General features: G+C 41.0%; 1 protein-coding gene across 3 annotated transcripts; it reads left to right on the plus strand.

The window, feature by feature from the left end:
* Positions 1-734: 734 nt before the first annotated feature.
* Positions 735-18,486, plus strand: UBXN4 (UBX domain protein 4). 3 transcript variants are annotated; one of them, XM_082198551.1, is made up of 13 exons: positions 735-971; positions 7,731-7,854; positions 8,630-8,658; positions 10,638-10,756; positions 12,179-12,317; positions 12,960-13,047; positions 14,098-14,152; positions 14,810-14,971; positions 15,382-15,509; positions 15,886-15,988; positions 16,699-16,830; positions 16,981-17,186; positions 17,894-18,486. In XM_082198551.1, the coding sequence occupies exons 1-13, from the start codon at positions 890-892 to the stop codon at positions 18,030-18,032; spliced, it is 1,506 nt and encodes a 501-aa protein (XP_082054677.1). In that variant the 5' UTR covers positions 735-889; the 3' UTR covers positions 18,033-18,486. The 3 variants fall into 3 exon arrangements, with proteins under 3 accessions (XP_082054677.1, XP_082054676.1, XP_082054678.1); XM_082198550.1 differs by having other exon boundaries at positions 738-971; positions 14,807-14,971; XM_082198552.1 differs by having other exon boundaries at positions 741-971; positions 7,752-7,854; positions 14,807-14,971.
* Positions 18,487-18,618: the final 132 nt, after the last annotated feature.

The following is an 18,618-nucleotide window of genomic DNA, read 5'->3' on the forward strand; positions in this document are numbered from 1 at the left end:
TTTTGGCTACCACACTTGTATGAAAATCAGTGGAATGTTTAAGTAATTTTTCTTGTGAGAAACAAAGCCCATAAAGTCTGCTTTGTTTTAAACGTTTGTAACTTTCCAGATCTATTTTTTAAATAGGTATACTGTATAAACAAGCCCTACATCTTGCAACAGATAGGCTTGGAGATGAGCCTTTCTCCCATAGGACTTAGGAGTAGGTTTAAATAGCTGCCACTTGATTTGTGCTTGGTTCGCATTAGCAAATAAAATCATTCAGTGTTGCATAAAAATCAAGTGGTTTTTATTTGACACGTTCACTTTTCAGCCGATACTACGGTGCAGTTTTGAGTACCTCGCTTACAAAATAAAGATTTTTGGCAGTTTTCCAGTTCATGCCCTCATTTTTGCTGCTGTCCCCACCCCAAAGCGCCGCTCCCGTCGTCACTCCCTCGCGAATCGGCTGCTGCTGAGCCGCCGCCTAAAAAAACCCGCCGCGGAATCTACAGGTGCGAATCGCAGCCCAGTTTACCTCCCGAATCTAAGCGTGCCCTACTGCCACAAACGCTTCCTCTTTGGTGTTGTGAGGATGATGATTGGTGGTGGGTGCGATTTTTTTTTATTAAGGCGCATGCGCCCTTCAATGTTTTCCCCCTACCTCGGGCGGGGGAATCCAGGAAGCGGATCTCAGTGGGCGGGGAGAGAGAGAGAGAGAGAGAGAGAGAGAGACGGCGTAGTAGGTGCAGCGAAGCGCGACGCAATCGCGTCCGAAGCGAGGCTGACGTTTGTGACGCGCATGCGCGCTCCGCGTCGAGGCAAACGGACCGCTGGGGAGGCAGCGGGGGCGAGCGCTTGTGCATAATAAGCTCAGGCCCGACGGTCCGCCGCCGCCGCCGCCGCCATTATGCTGTGGTTCCCTGGCACCATCCCGGCCGCCATTGCCGCCGCCAAACAGCGCAGTGCCGTCTTCGTGGTGTTTGTGAGAGGTACGGGCCCACCCCCGTGTTTCCGTAACGTGAGGATGGGCGGGGGAGGTTTCGTGTGCCTCCGCGCCTCTCTTCTCAGGCTTCTTTCCCTCCCCTCCCCGCCTAGCCTCAGGCGAGCTCCCTCCGCCTATGAAGAGGCCTCTTGAACGTACGGAGGGGCCTCATCCCACCCTCCGCGGGGCCTTTGGGTCCGACGCCTCGCCCTCGCGGCTGCCCAGCAAATTTGGGAAGAGGAGAGGGGCTTTTGCTTAGAAGCACCCGAGCTCGCCCGTTCAGCAGGTTTTCCCCTTTAACGAAATAAAAGGGGGGGGAAGGGGGGAGGTGTCTTCTTGAAGGATTTGGGGGGGGGTAGCGGAGAAGAGGGGAAACCCAGCCAGATGGGCTGGGTATAAATTAAAAAATGTTGTTGTTATGAGGAGCGCCCGCGTTTATCTGGAAATACCTCGTGTGCAAATAACTCAGTCGACAGAGCGTGAAGACTTATAATCCCAGGATTTTTGGTTTTGAGCCCCACGTTGGGCCAAAAGATTCCTGCATTGCGGGGGGTTGGACTAGATGACCCCCGAGGCCTCTTCTGACCTTTCAAATTCTCTGTTACGCGTGTCCTGGTGCGTGGAAGGGGACTGGCGATTTAGTGGAAACATCCCCGTGTCCTGTAATCACAGTAATCACTGTAATCACCCTTCCTTCCAGTACTTGTTACAGAACAGGCCTCCCTAGCTCAGTGCTTGTAAAAAAAGCCTTGGCTATATGCTTCCTTCAGTAAGGTCTTGTGCTTCCTTCTCTCCCCGCCCCCCCCCCCCGCTTTATTTCTTGTACGCCCAGCCTAATGCTTCTTGCTTGCTCTTATTCTAGTGTATCCATAGCAGCCATATGTGTGCCCTGGAGCTTGGTACTGATTTGGTGCGTTCTCCTGTCTTGTGACCTATATGGGGGCAGTGCTTGCTGTGTCATGCTGAGCAGGAAATAAAATGCCTTCATTGCGTAGGATAAGAAGGAATTTTTAATGTGCATTGCTTTCTTCCTTCATGGAACCCAAGGCAGCGTACGTGTATGAAAGGACTGACCGAATCGAAACATGCTTAGCTTCAGCAAGCTGGCTGCATCATGTGTTTTTACACTCTGGAAGGGGTATCTGTAGCACTTCCTATGTTGTTGGAAGTTGGTGTGATGGGAGTTGTAGCCTGACAGCATTTGGAGGGCCACAATTTCACCATTTGTGCTTTACGACTTATGCTAGTGCCATGTATCCTACATATAGTTTCTGGGAGGACTTGTTGGTTTAAAGTTTATCCATGTTTGAATATGTTGGGTTCAGGTCATCACATTTTGGTTTGGTGCTGTAGCACACAACTAGAAGTTCCTGTGGGAAAGTCACATAACATTTCTTCCAGGACACCACCTTTAAAAGCCCTGTCTTCAGTGCATGTAGGCTATGGGAATTAGAAGTGCTGCACCAGTGCATCAAATGCTAGAGATTATTGTCACAATATACTTTTCATTAAACTGGTTTTCTGTGGATTCTGGTATGACTTATTCCCCACAATGTAAATAGTTGTCACGATTCTTCAACTGGAGACCTGTCTTCAGGAAGATAGTAAAGGACAATAATGGGCTGTCATTCCCACAATTACCTCACATTTTCTCAAAAATGACCCGTAATACCTTTGATACTGTCATTGCCATGTCCCTATTGCCACTTTTTTCTTAAGACTCAGGGCAAATTATAAAGGGTAACTTTTTGCCTGTGCCATGCAAACTTCCACTTATGTTCCTGCTGTCACCTTTTTTGGAATTGCCACAAATACTTTTATGTATCTAATTTCTCTTGTTACCTCTCTTTCCTCCCATCCTTCCTAAATATATGTGTAGTCATAAGTTCTGAAAGTAATTTTACCATAACTGGAAAAATCTGGCATCTGATCATGTAAAAGCCTCAGAATGTGCCTAATTTGTCTGCCTTACAGCTGTATGCTATGTATTCTGGATGCAGTTCTGTTTTCTTAATATTCCCACATGAATAGTAATAATATTTAAAATACATATGCTTACAGTAACTAGACTACAGATAACTATTAAGGCCTTGCAGATTTATTGCCAGGGTGCATGAACTTTTAGATTTCCCACTGAAATAGAAGGGACAAGGAAGTGCTTCAATTTAGAATATCCTGTCCAGTGTGTTAATCATTTGGGAGAATTCTGCTAGTTAAGTAACACTGGAGAGCTTATTGGTAGTTTACAGAGTAGCCTCAGATCTACTAACAAGCATACAGGAAGCTAAGTTAGCTAAGATAGGGTGTTAGGTGTTCACTTGTTACATTTGTCCATGCCAGGATTTTTTCCCTCCAGTATATTTGATACTTCTGATAAAAAATTAATTTTCTTCTATTATAGTGTGCAAAATATCTGCCTGCACATGCCATTGTTATTCTAGAATCCAAAATAATTGATTGTTAAACTGTTTGGTGTACCATATACAGATGTTAAAATAGAATGTACTAGAATCTGCAGTCTGCGTTAATTTTATTTATTGTAAGAGCACTAAGAGTTTTATCCAACTAAATTACTGGATGCACAGAATGATTTCCACACCCTTCATATCATCTCAAAATCTGATCTAGAGGATTGGAGAAACCCTAGGGCAGAAAAGGGAGGCAGAGTTCCATTGTGCTTGCGAAAGTTGTTCCATGCTTACAGCTACATAGTTGGATGCAACCCTATATCCTTTCCTCATTTGCACTATAGTATGCAATCATTCCACTTGTGACACAGGATTAGAAAGTATTCTGGGTGCACCCTTTGAGATAGGTGGTGGAAGTCATGTTGGTCATGTTGCACTAAAAATTGATACAGAGATGGCCTGCATTTCATAGAATGGTTGAGCTTCAGGATATGCACACATATTTTGAAATCTCACTGTTTTAGTGTATTTGATGTATCTTAATTGACAAGGCAACAGGTGAGAATGAAATATTTTTCTGCATCTGTGAAACAATTGTTGACAGCTCCTGGACATTATGCAGCAAAATTATTACCAATACATTTCTAGTAAATGGGTTTTCAGGAATGTGGAAATGTGTGACATCCAGTTTTGTTCTGAATAGTGATAGTAATGGTATGTATATTGTGGTTGGTAGACTGATATAAGTTGCTCTACAGCTCTGGAAAATTGTCCATAACTGGAAATGGTGACTGTTTGACTTACTGCCTAAAGTTGGCTTTTTTGGATACACCAAAAAGCTGCTTAGAGAGAGGGTAGGATATAAATATAGTAAATAATTCAAAAGAATTGAAGTCATCCGTGTCAATTTAATGATCTGAAGTATTTCCAAATTTTAACACAACACTGGATAGGCTGAAACAGGCATGTCCAACAAGAGACTGTGAACTACTCCCAGTATAAAAAAACTTGCAGTGATTGTCATTGGAGGAGGAGGGTAGGTGGGTTGCCCAGAGTTGTTAAGCTTTCTTTAGGAGGAAAGTGCCCAGAATTGTTGAGCTTTTTGTGGGAGGATTGCACAGAGTTGGTTTTTTTAGCTTTCCCCCCATAACTTTTTGTACACAATAAGGATCCTGTGATCTACCAGGATCAGTCAGGGATCTACCGGTAGGTCGCAATCTACGGTTGGACATCCCTGGGCTAAAACAATCAGCCCACCCAGCATAGCCAGTGGTCAAGGATGCTGTAGTCCAGCAATATTTTTGTGGCTGCAGTTTCCCTCATCCCTGGGCTAAAATACTGAAATTTTGCAGCCATCTTTGAAGTGAAAATTACTAGAATGGTCAGGCCCCGCAGTCTTAAGCAAAAACAGTATCATCAAACTAATGAAAACTCATGAACAGCTAGAAGAGTGCAGAACTGTTAGAATTGATCGTGGCACAATGGAATGATTGCTTAAAAGCATTGAAATTTTGCAAAGTCAGTTATATAGCATTTTGTAAATTAACAGTACTCAGCTTGTGCATGGTATGTTTCTTGCATGTCTGCTGCATTTTACATCGCGTGATGAATATCCTTGTGGGAAATCCCCACACTTGAGCTCTTTATTTTTCTTTCCATGTTCTCTCTAGGGAAGTGATTCTGGAGTACACAGATTATAGCTGTGCTAGCAATTGGCGCAGCTCAGCTATTTTCTATGTGTGCCTGCCTCTGTCAATACTGCAGAGTTGTTCTTAAGCATAGTTTAATTATACAAGTTAACCTATTGACAAGATCATTTGAAAAAAATGTAAACTTCCCTTTCTCAGACTAATGTATTTTACTAAGTATCAGTATATGCACAGAAAATATGGTGGACTTTTCTGTTGTAAAGCTCTGTAGGTATTAAATAGTGATGAGATACAGAATGCTACTCAGAAGTCAAGTGGAAAGCAAGTGGGTTAACAACAGTAATAAACCAGGCAGAGGGCCTTCTCGGTACTGGCGCCCGCCCTGTGGAACGCCCTCCCACCAGGTGTCAAAGAGAAAAATAACTACCAAACTTTTAGAAGCCATCTAAAGGCAGCCCTGTTTAGGGAAGCTTTTAATGTTTAATAGGTTATTGTACTTTAGTGTTTTGTTGGTCGCCGCCCAGAGTGGCTGGGGGGACCCAGCCAGATGGGCGGGGTATAAATAATAAATTATTATTATTATTATTATTATTATTATTATTATTATTATTATGACATACCTATGATCATTTCCCTTCTGTTCTGTTCTATGTATTTGTATTCAGCTTTGCACTCTTTCCTGAAAACTCTGGTCCTTGAGTTTGGAGAGCATTTTGGGGAAACATAATGAGAAGTGTGTTCCTATCAAAAGTATGAATAAGGGATTCAGACACTCTTTCTATCATAAGTTTTCAAAGTTTAAACCCTGCTTCTTCAACTACAGAAGTGAAAAGCAGCAGATACCATGGGCAGGGTCCACACTGCACCTACTCATCAGTCCTCCTGGAAACTGGGAAGCTTGGGCTCTTCCTGCATACCCCCCACTTCTCATGTATGCTAATGGCTAAACAGTGCAGGAAAGAACCCCCACCATGAACATAAAGGAAGAAGGGCCCTGAAGTGAATAGAAGGTTTCCCTCAGAAATTATCATTTTTAAACTGATAGTATCTTAAGTTATAAATAGAAGGGGAGAGCAAGAGTTAAGTAATGTTTCACCCAGATGCAGGTGCTGCTTCAAACACTTCACATTACAGTAAAGTTGTTGGCATCCCTCTGTCTCGGGAGACAATGGAGTTCGTCTCCAGGGGTAAAGTCAAACTGCTATGTTAGCAGCACCAAAGTGCTGCTAACATAGCACCCCAGCACGCAAGCCTGGGAGTATGTATGGAGGACCTGGGCTGCCCAGATGACAAGACCCCCCCTCTTGGCTGTGCTGATGTGATCTAAAGGAAAGCAGGGCAATATGTTTGGCACCAGTTTATCTGCAGGAGTTGCTGGAAGGAGGCGTACAAAATGCCATCCAACCACCTTAGGGAATCCACTCCAGATTTGTGTAAGGGATATAAAAACACAAATTCAGGGAATTCAAACAAACAAAAATAGGGTCTAATCTTATGGGCCAGGGAAAGCCCAGGCTGAAAGCTAATATATATATGTGTGTGTATCTGAAGTACAGGAGTAATCTCATGCATAGATCATATTGCTGGAAGTAGGAGGAACTGCTGTGTATAACATTGGCAGCTTGAACTTCTAGGATATAGTCTGGCTGATGCATTAGGATCTCAGACAGAGAGAAACATTACATCAGTAACAAATGGGTTTAGATTTAAGATAGTGGGTGAATGAAGGTATAGAAGACTCTTCCAGACCACTTAACTTATATTTGATTACTTCACTTATGAAGAGCCACTAATAGTTCCCTTGCTCCTTTGAACTGGCAATAATTATTCTCTCTCAAATTCTGCCCTCTTTCAGTTGCTGAAATTGTGAATTATTATAGATGAAAATATAAATGAACACTTCATGCCTAATTTCATTAGGGGGAACATTGCAAATTGTCAGCAGGCTGTCTATATGGGTTATTATAGCTTTGTTCTGTTAAAAATTGTTACTTTGCTTTTACAATAATTGCACATGAATATGTATGCTTTTATATTGCTATATGAATAAGTGTTTCAAAGGCAGAAATTATCCATTAAATTGCTTCTAAAATGTTACAATTTTCTAGCTGGTGCATTGTTTGGCCACTTCGTTGTCCTTTAAAAATCATAGGATTGACAGATTATAAAATAAATACTAGCTATTTGCCTTTTAGAGAGTGGTGAAAGATTTATTTGCTGGAACATAATGAGTTAGTTGCAAACAGAATAGTTAGAATTTTTTAATATGTAAATTAATAAAATAACAAATACAAGTTGATCTATTGCACATAGTGATGTAATTATCAGTCATATTTCTAGCACAATCCCTTTGATCACGTGATCTGAAAATGTTTTAAATGATCACCAAACTGTGAGAGACCCTTGTTTTGTGGAGCACTGCATGTTGATGTTGCACCCCCTTTACATAATTATATGTCACTTGTCTTTCTCGTTTGGGTCATCTGGAGCTGCTGGTTATGCATATCTTGCACCTGCTGTCTGTTTGTGACACTTTTGGGTCTAGAGTCTTTTTTTAAAGCTGAGCCGTTGGCACCTGGTAAGTGGGTTATACTATCTTTGGGTCTACCCCAACTCTGTAGTCGTGTGACCATCCTTGCCCTAAAGTTATAAACATTGCATTTCTAGTATGCTGTAATCTGTAAGTAATCTATATTTGCATCTGTGAAGAAGACTTCTTGTTTTTCGCAGGGGATGATGAACAGTCCATAGAGATGGCTGCCAGCTGGGAGAATGAGAAAGTGACTGAGGCAGCAACAGATGGCTTTGTAGCTATTAAAATAGATACCCAAAGGTTTGGCAACTTCTTTTACTGTTGTTTTTGTTGTTAGTAGTAATTTACTTTTAAAGAGACCTGTATAATCAATATATAGTTATTTTGGAAGGGAATTCAATTGGTATGTGTGTGGAATATTGTTATCCAACTAGACACTAAGTGTATATTTTACTGAATAGTTTACTTTATTCTTGTTATATTTGTACTACTCCATTCTCCATTAAAATAAGATTCAACTGATACTTTTCACTATGAAAATTAAAAGCCATAATACTTTTAGGAGGACTTTAAAGTCTGGAGGAGACAAACCATGAACCCATGTTCAGATGACACCAAAACCAAACCATGGCTTAACTCAGGCATAGGCAAACTTGGCCCTCCAGATGTTTTGGGACTAAAACTCCCATCATCCCTAGCTAACAGGACCAGTGGTCAGGGATGATGGGAATTGTAGTCTCAAAACACCTGGAGGGCCGAGTTTGCCTATGCCTGGCTTAACTCACAGGACTGGAGAAGGAATAAAGCAGCCATGATCTCCTTTCCTGGAGCCCATAAGTTGTGCTAAGCCATGGTTTAGCATAACATTACATATGAACTGAGCCATTGTATAATCTGCATACTGTTTTATGTAAGTTAATTTCAGTGTAGTGTTTCAGAGAAATAAAAATTAATTTGTTGTGATCCTACAAGGCTTTTAAACAGTCAGAGATATACAATAACAATGTAACTGATTATTTTATGACACTTCATATTATTAGTGTGATTGTCTAAACTTAAATTTTTTTTTACACAGTGAAGCCTGCCTGCAGTTCTCCCAAATCTGTATCCTTGAACAAAATATAATAAATTGAATCATTTCACACTCAGATGTTCATTTATGGGCTTCATTATTGTATGGTGCAAACTACAGGATCTCCTCCCTCAGGAGATTCTGTCTGTTCTCCTTTACTGCTTCATATGCTTGGAACTTCCTTCAGGAATACCTGTGTGATGCCACCTTTCTTACTCCATCTAAACCCATCTTCAAACCAACCTGTTCCTGAAGCCTTTGGCAGAGTTTCCTGGTTACTGTAACTGGTTACTAAGCCTAAGTATGTGAAAGTGAAACACCCCTTGTATATCTCACCCCCATTTCCTAATATTGTAAATAAAAATAACAGGTAATAATGTAGTATTACTGTTCTCAACAGAGAGGCATCAAAACCATAGTCATTTCTGGCTCTCCTCACTGGGGGTTTATCTCTGGTTTTTCATCCTGTGCTTTTCTTAATTGTTTATATAGTGATATGGTGTATACTGAAAAACTGGGACTTTGAGGGTGCTGTTCCATGAAGAAAACAGGTTGCATGGAGAAAACAGGTTGCATGGTTGCATGAAGAAAACAGGTTGCATGAAGCAGCACCATGATTGGGATGGTTGTTCTACTTGTAACCATCTTGGTTACTTGGTTATTGAATAACTATCTGGCATGAGACCATTTCAGAAAAACAGTGTGTCCAAACTGAAGATAGTTCTTCAATTTTTAATTACAGCAAGTTGATTTGCAGTAAATTTAGGAGTAATGAAAAACAAATAAAAGCCCACCATGCTATTGACTTTTGAGCTTCACTACCAAAACATGTTATGTGTGTGGAATGTTAGTTGATGCCAAAACGATTAGACTTAAGACATGTAGAATAGCATCTACTACAACCTTGGTGTACAGAGGCAATTTACTTTTGAGTACCAATGACAGTGCGGGTGGCGCTGTGGGTTAAACCACAGAGCCTAGGACTTGCCGATCAGCAGGTTGGCAGTTTGAATCCCCGTGACGGGGTGAGCTCCCACTGCTCGGTCCCAGCTCCTGCCAACCTAGCAGTTCGAAAGCACATCAAAGTGCAAGTAAATAGGTACTGCTCCGGTGGGAAGGTAAACAGCGTTTCCATGTGCTGCTCTGGTTTGCCAGAAGCGGCTTAGTCATGCTGGCTACATGACCCGGAAGCTGTATGCCGGCTCCCTCGGCCAATAAAGTGACATGAGTCAGCCACGACTGGACCTAATGGTCATGGGTTACCAATGACATAGACAAATCACGGGAAAAGCTGTTTTCTTCATGGTCCTGCTTATGAGTGTGCCAGAGGGATTTGACTGGCTGCTGTTAGGAAAACTAAGCTGGGCTGAACAAATCTTGGCTGATCCATCAGGGTAGGACCAAAGCAATATGTGACCATGAACTACTGCCCGTGTGATTTAATTGAATCTCAAGATGTGGCTCACATACAAAAGAGGTGTGTGCTTTGAGGTTAGAAGTGATCCTTCTAATTTGTGTTCAGTTTTCATTCAAAAGTTTTTTGTGAAAACTGTCTCCATGATAATCTGACACATTTCTTTAGAGCTGGGAGAAGAGGGGTGAGGCAGCAGAAAAGTGATGGGCTTGGTATCACTTAAATTTTCCATGGGGAATTCAGATATTTCTGTACTGGTAGCATCAGTTTGCTATAGGTGGCATCCAGTTGGTGTCCCATCACTGATAAAAGGTGCTGTTGGCAGATCAGGAAGGCAGGCACTTTTCAGTTACTCCTCTTCCTCCTCTAGCCCTACACACCCCTAATTGGCTTCAGAAGGCCCCTATATTTGGAAAGAAGGGGAAACTGCCAAAAATTGTCTCCTCCATTTCACTGAGGAGCACTAGTTCATTATCATTCTATATGCTTTGCTCAGCTGTTTGCAGTAACTTCTAATCATTTGCATTTATGTTTCTTTTCCAATTTACTTTTGCCTTCCTTACAATTGAGATGTTGTCCTTTACTATTGCTGCATAGATCCTGTAGTGTGTGTTCCATCCAGTTTCTTTATAGGAGACAATGGAGTCCCGTTGGAAGTGATTGCTGGCAGCGTTTCTGCAGAGGAACTTGTTACAAGAATTCATAAAGTCAAGCAGGTAAGAAATAGTGACCGACTATTTCAGCATAGTGAAATAAATGTTTAAAAGCTTGTTCCTGTTGAATGGATTACAAGCAGAAAAGGTCACTGTGTCAGTATGCCTATAGAATTGTGAATTCTATATGTTCTTGCTTGATGAAAGAATATTTAATCATACTATAGTTATGCTAAATTAAGCCAGTTTTATGTACCAAGTTGGAAATGTACTAATAGAGCAATAATGACTTTTTCTAGAAGACATTTTTCTTGATGGGCTTGACCATTGGAAAAACAAAAATCACTCCTGAAATGTACTTGTTTCTCACCCTTTTTTTAATGCAGCAAGAAAGGTCAGGTCACAGGTGTTTCCCCTCATTTGCCCCTTTAAGATCAGGCTATACAGTGGTACCTCCGGTTGTGGGTGGGATCCGTTCCGGAGCTCTGGTCAGATCCCAAGGTTTCCACAACTGGAGGGACTGCTTCTGTGCATGCACACAGCGTGGTAGAAACATGGGTTTGCCGCTTTTGCGACCCAAAGTTTACGTTACCCGAGGGTAATGTAAGCCGAGGTGCTACTGTAATTAGTCTTGAGACATGGCATAGAAATATTGTCCCCTTCACACCTCCCACTGGCTCTTTTATGATGATTATTTTACTGCAAACTGACAAACTGGTAATCTGAATTAAGTTTTCCATAAGATTAGGCCAGGTGGCGACCCAAGCTTTTTATTTAATCCTAGCTGCCTCTTAAGTGTGTTCCAGGACATGTGCTATTCAAGCATCTTTTTCTAAATGTTGTCTCTTTCCTTATCAACCCCTGTGGCAGTAGTTTGCATTTAGTCTCTGCCTGTGGGATAATATTATATACTAATTTGATTGTTATATTCAAGGCTCCTTGACTTGGTGACCTATAGTTAAGTGGTCTGGAATTTTGTTATAGAACTCTCTTCTCATTCTACAACTGCTAAAAGAGGGGACAGAGCTGTGCTACACACCAATTTTCAGGAGATATAAAACAACATAAGAGAAAAACAGTGCAAACAAAATGACTTGTTCTCACATTAAGAAATAGTAATATATGACATATTTTGCTTCCTTCTCCCTCTGCCATATGCCAATAGAAGGGTTATTGTACTCATTTCAGGAGATCTTTAGCTACACACTACTCTTGAAAGTGAAGTCATCCATAAAATAATAGTTGCTTTTTCTTCCTGCAGTCAAACAGGGCCTTTGACAGCCATGGTTCTGCTCTTTTCACCATGTATTAGTATCATACAAAGTGCACTCTTAAGCTTACTATTTGTAGATTAGGCTACATGAGCATCAGTTTTGTACTTTGAAGCCTAGCAGTTGTTTTCACTTTGATTTAGAAAATGGCTTAAAAATCAAATGTTCTGGAATTACAGCCATTTACTGATATCTACACTTCTTTCTTCCTTAGATGCACACGTTAAAAAATGAATCAATGGAAAGTTCTGTGCCATGTTCCTCATCTTTAAATGGCATCACAGAGGACTCTCAGTCCCAAACAGCTGAGCTTGCTGAAGCACAGCCTGAAAGGCTAAGTGTATCCTCAGCTGGTAAGTATGTGTAGCTGCCTACATTCAAGATTGGTATTTACATATGGAGTTAAAATGGTAGTCTTTCAAAAGTAAAGGATGGGAAAGACCTCCTTTGAGTGATTACCATTTTTGTGTGTGCCTCATTATGCTACCACCTTTTAAGTCTTTTTTCATTCCCCCCATAACTGCTGCTCGTCCCTGCCACGCTCTTTCTCCTCTGCAGTTGTTTCTTCAGGGCTGCATCAAGAACAGGACAGGGCCAGCCATGCCTTGCTCATTCTGACACAAGGAAAGAGTGGCACAGAGACAGGTGAAGTGGAGGTTGTAGTGCTGTCAGGTACACTACTGGCCTTGCTGAGAATAAGCAATTCAGTGCATTAATTAGGCAAAGGATCTCTGAAACTATGTTAATTGCTTAACTGTTGTGAAGAACCTGGATCCAGAGTTGAAGTATTCAGAATATCAACTTTGTGCAGAAGCAGCTGAAGATGTTCTTGATTCTAAATAGTGAGCTAGTTTGGATCATTAATACTCATAGTGGCATGATAACAGTATTTTGTAAGAGTTCATACAGCAATTGCTTATGATGGTAAAATGTTGATACTTTCCCCTTTCCCATCTCCTTCTTTTCCCTTACCTGTTATTTCTAAACGACTTAAGGTGAAGTAAATTTGGACCAGACAAATGTGGAAAGTGACGGAAGGGGGGAATCGCAGACTACAGATGACCTTACAGCCAAAGTAGAAAGGTGTGTTTTTGCAGACTTTCTGGTTATTCTAGAAAGCAGGGCTAGGCAACCTTGAGCCCTGAGGGCTGCATGCAGCAGTGGGAAAGCAGATGAGGATTGTCTGGCAGTTTTCATGGTCAGAGCCAGCCACACACGTGTACTCTCATTCGTTTTTCCAACATGCAAACACACACAAAGAAAAGATGGGACTGTGTGGCAAGCACAAGACTGCCTGTAATAACTGTGTCATCCATATCTATCAGACTGCATCAATTCAAGAGGAGATTGCCACCATTTATCATTACTTATTATTTCTAGAGTCTGACTTAAGGGCCAAATCATCAAGCCAAGGCTTAAAAGGCAGATAGTGTGAGAAGAAGCCATTTCAAGAGAATGTGAAAAGCACAGGAGGGCAAAATTACACTGATCTGTCATCTGGATTGCACTTCTCAACTGTAGTGCAGAGCTACAATGCAGTTTAAATTACCCATCGAAACAGTCCAGATCTTTTTAAGTGCCTTTTGAAACCTGTTCTTTGGCAGAACGTGTTTTGGGTCTATGACAGGCTCTCATGCTTTGTTATTTGCTGCCAGCCAACCCTTCTCCAACTTTGCAACAGCACAGAATTGAAGGTGTTATTTTTTTACCCACAGTTTTCTAGTCTGTGCATCTTCATGGCAAAGTTCTTACCCATTTTCTGTCATACTAAAGTTAATTCGCCAGGCCTGTGTATTTGGCAGTGCAGGCAAGGAAGTACTTTATGCAACTGACAATTTAATAAATGATAATACTGAGTTGTTTTTGCTTGTTATTATGATACATATTTTTGTGTTTTTATATTGTAAACTGCCCTGTTGTTTTTGGATAAAGGGCAGTATAGAAATTTAATAATTGTAAAATTAATAATGGTAATAGAACTGCTGTTGGAAAGCAAGATTGCTGTATTATAATATACTACCTTTCAGTTTTGGGTGGTTTTGTTTTTTGGCAGAGTCATGTATAGCACTTTGATGTGCACTTCCCCACACAGAAATAAGGCTTCACCTTGTGTTTGTATGCTTCTAAATTTAGAGTGACAAAAAAACTTGAAGAAAGAAGAGAAGAGAAAAAGAAAGAAGAAGAACAGGTAGAGTGTAACTGAATTTATAATGTTGCATTTTATTTTTATTTTGAAAAACGTATAAGCTGCTTAATAAAATAAATACTGTACATAAAATGAGTATCAATAATACATAATATCCCCCCCCCAATAATATTTAATTAAATTATTGGGACAGGCTTGCTGGAATAACAATTATCAGGTGGCTAAAGCAGCAATTTCATTCTCTTTTAATGTCCGGAAATTTTCTATTAAACTAATTTTCAGGAAAATTTTAAATTAGTTGTGTATTTATATGATAGGTAAAGGTAAAAGGACCCCTGACTGTTAGGTCCAGTCACGGACGACTCTGGGGTTGCGTGCTCATCTCGCTCTATAGGCTGAGGGAGCTGGCGTTTGTCTGCAGACAGCTTCCGGGTCATGTGGCCAGCATGACTAAGCCGCTTCTGGCGAGCCAGAGCAGCGCACAGAAATGCCGTTTACCTTCCTGCCAGAGCACTTGACATGCGACATGCTTTCAAACAGCTAGGTTGGCAGGAGCTGGGACCGAACAACGGGCGCTCACCCCGTGGTGGGAATTCAAACCTTCTGATCGGCAAGCCCGAGGCTCTGCGGTTTAGACTACAACGCCACCCGCATCCCTTTAAAAGCTTGGTAAAGGTGTATTCTCTTTTCACTCAGAAGGAAATCAAGAAAGAAGTAGAAAGAAGAAAAAGTGGAAAAGATATGTTGGAGTACAAAAGGAAACAAGAAGAAGAACTTACAAAGCGAATACTGGAAGAAAGGAACAGAGAAAAAGCTGAAGACAGAGCTGCTAGGGAGCGCATCAGACAGCAAATTCAAATGGTAAGTCATCTGTTACAAGGGGGCCTTCAACAAAGTGTTGCGTAGCGGTGTGCTCTGTGTTCAGGATGTCAGCCACTCTATTCCTGCCTGCCCACCAGTTGTCAGTTCAAACACAATGGATAAGCAAGGTTTCCAAACTCTTATTCCCAGTTGCGCACAAGGAGGGGGCAGAGGACAAGTCTAAAGACTCACTCACCTAGGCTCATTCATGGCATGGTAAAGCGTGGTTTAGCATGAAGATGGCATGTGAAGGTGAGGTGTTCACTGAATATAATAAATGAGAACAAATTATGTCCCTCACCACATACAAGTTGGTTGGTAGCAATTTCTTTCCATGAGACTGCATTGATTAAAATAGCCTTGACTGGGCCGTGGTAACATGTAGTGAATGTCTTTGTCCTCTTATGAAGGATCGTGCTGAAAGAGCAGCTCGTTTTGCAAGGTCCAAGGAAGAAGCAGAAGCTGCCAAAGCTGCTGCTATCCACGCTAAGCTGGTTGAAATGCAAGCCAGGAAGGAAGCATCACAGAGGGAAAGGAGGTGAATTCTTTTTCATCGCTTCATCCAACTCTTCCCATTCCCTTCACCTTGTACACACCATTTTCCTCATTTATTGTAGCACCATGCATTTTTGTTTTGTTGTCTCACTCCTTTATCAGCCCATACAATTAACCTTCTTTGCCCTCTCTCTCTTGGTAAAACGATAAAACCCTCAGCCGAGAACATGTTTCTTCTGTATTCTGTATACTGCTGCTAAAGAGATTTCAAATAATAATTTGATCTAACTTAAAAATAAGTGCGGTTGATGAACTCTGCCTCTCTAATATCCCCTGGTATATGAGTGAAACATTTAAAGGAACTTAAGTGATGGAAGCTGTTCTTAAAATTCATTCTTAAGCTGATATATTTTCCCTAGTGCTATAGCAAGAATTCAGTTTCGCCTTCCAGATGGATCCTCTTTTACCAATAGTTTCCCTTCGGATGCCCCGTTGGAAGAAGCCAGACAATTTGCTGCACAGGTAAATGAGGATCTGTTTTATTTTTAAGTTATAGAAGAGCATGTATGTATAGTTACCATAATTGCTTCAGGATTTTTGAGAGAAAAATTGGAACGTTTTGAGGAAAAAACAGGTGGCAGCTTTGGCCCTTTGTCTCAATGCTTGGGAGGGTTTTAAAGATGCCAGTTATTGATCTTGTTAGTGCATAACATTGACCATAAATAATGTGGGTCAGTTGCATTAACACAACTACAAACCACAAGCAGCTAAGTGAGCTGGTCTTCAGTTTGTTTCCCACTGTGGTAAGGGCAGTTGAGAAATGGGGACTCTGTGTGCACCAATTTGCATCTTGCACACAAGCTAACTACCCTACTATCTGAACAATTGTAAACTGTTCTGAGAATATTTGTTAAACTAAATGAAAGTTTTACAACCTTATACATGTCACTACTCGTTTTGGTCTGGCCACAAAATGGGATTCTTCCAGGTGTCCTCAAACTTGCCCTAACTGGCATACCTCTTGCATAATTTTTGGGTCCCGTGTCTTCAGAAGACAAAAATAGTAGGTGTTGGGAACAGATACCATGTGTAAATTAAGAGTGTTGTTTTCCCCTTTTGAAATAACTTATTTTGAGATGAAGCTCTGCATTTCATGGTTAAAGGTCCTTCCCATTTTTATTTCTAAATTTTAAGGGGAATACAAAGTACTTACCTGATTTGTTCTACTACAGACAGTTGGCAACACATATGGCAATTTCTCATTGGCGACAATGTTCCCCAGGAGGGAATTTACCAAAGATGATTATGGGAAAAAATTAGTGGACCTGGAACTTGCCCCAAGTGCTTCCGTAGTATTGTTGCCGGTAAGTGTGCTTTATGGAAAAGATTATTCAAATTGTGCCATGAACTGTTTTACAACAATTCAATATTACTTCTTTGAATAACCTCGTGTATTTATGGAGTTTCTTCTAGAGTCCAGTTTTCAGTCCTGTTTGTTTTGTATCTTCAAACAGGCAGGAAGGCCAGCAACAGCAGTTGTCCAGTCTTCCAGTGGAGATTTTTGGAGATTCCTGGGTACTATCCTTTATCCACTCATAGCTGTTTGGCGATTTATTAGCAACTTCCTGTTTACGAATCCTCCTCCTTCCCAGCCTACTGCAAGACCTCATCAGCAGGATCACTCAAACCCTTCAGCATCGAACACTGCAGAATCAAGCAGGTAGGTCTGACAAGTGTTCTTAAATTATTGTTTTTCACTCCCTCTGGTAGATGCATGGGCTTGGGAGAAAGACAGGGTTTTCCCTTGTTTAGGCTGGGATACAGAGAAACTCCACATGAATAAGTAACATGTCAGTGGCTCAAACTGGCTTCTATGGACAGGATACCATGTTGTAATCCAAATCTACTTTTTGATGGGCGATTACAAATAGCAGTGTAGGAGTAAGCAATAAGAATACACAATGTGTTGCATGCTCCCTGGCCATCTTCGCTTGGTAGGGTTTCTTTCTGAAACAGCAGTTTGGATTTCCATGCCAGCTGCTGCCAGAAAGATAGCTTCTGAAATGCATCCAGGAGCATTTAAGATTACATTTTGTGAATGTGCCAGATTAATATCACCATGAGCCAGGAAGTGATGGCCTGGAACCAGCAGCAAACATGTCAGTGCACTATAGTCATTCATAGGTGACATTCCCTCTGTTCTTCAGCTGAATTCACTCTAGGGTGCATTTTGAAGGAAATAAAAACTACGTTTTGTACATTGAAAGGGGTATTAATGTGAACTGAATCAAATTCTCCAGTTACTTCTCTCCCGGGTAGAGGGGTGCTAGAATTGAATCAGGAGCTGAATGAATGGTACCTTTTAATGTCTAGAAAATATTGCCACTGTAAGGATTTAATCTCGAACCACATTTCTTCTTTGTTTAGACAAGCAGTCAGGAAACGAGTATTGGAAAAACGGGGTGAAGAATTCAAAAAAGAAGGCAAAATCTATAGACTGAGAACTCAGGATGATGGAGAAGATGATAACAATACTTGGAATGGAAATTCAACCCAACAGATGTAGTTTTTATGAGTAAACTGTGCATAGTAATCATTGATTTTTTCCCTTTGATTTAGTTTAATCCTTCTGCTGCACAGGTGGGCTTGTATGAGTATGCTGCCTGCATTATGCCATATTCCTGTCATAGCACATGGAATAAGGTGTTAATTGTGTAGCTGGATACTGCAACTGTAACTACTGCCAAAAGCTCAAAGAATGTAAAAAAGTCCCCATCTTCCATCAGCTTTCAGAATTTCATACTAACTAGCCCTGTTGTCATCTGAAGGCACTTTTTAATCTATATAAATCTTGGAACAAATCGGAAGCCCAGATTAAAACAAGAGAGTCTGACTAGCAGAAGCATAATACCTTGCAAATTGGATAACTTATTTTTTCCCCTTTAGTGCTTCTGCAACTACAAGACTATACTGGTAGTTTTTAATCTCAGAGCATTCAATAAAGGTTTTCAAAAAAAGAAGTCGTCTGTATGTTCCTTATTTAGAAGTTCTCTGATACCAACTTGACACTTTGCAATATGTTCAACTTGTTCATTTATTTTTAAATTGTCCCCACCCCTTATTCCCAGGGTGAACTGCATATAACAATTCAA

The sequence above is a fragment of the Podarcis vaucheri genome (assembly GCF_965113315.1).
Source record: "Podarcis vaucheri genome assembly, chromosome: 1".
Classification (NCBI taxonomy): Eukaryota; Metazoa; Chordata; class Lepidosauria; order Squamata; family Lacertidae; genus Podarcis; species Podarcis vaucheri.

Excerpts from the sequence above, each read along its gene's own strand:
- UBXN4 (XM_082198550.1), top strand. The coding sequence starts at position 890 with ATGCTGTGGTTCCCTGGCACCATCCCGGCCGCCATTGCCGCCGCCAAA. Across the intron at positions 10,757-12,178 it reads GAATTCATAAAGTCAAGCAG|ATGCACACGTTAAAAAATGA; the intron begins GTAAGAAATAGT and ends TTTCTTCCTTAG. Across the intron at positions 15,989-16,698 it reads CCAGACAATTTGCTGCACAG|ACAGTTGGCAACACATATGG; the intron begins GTAAATGAGGAT and ends GTTCTACTACAG.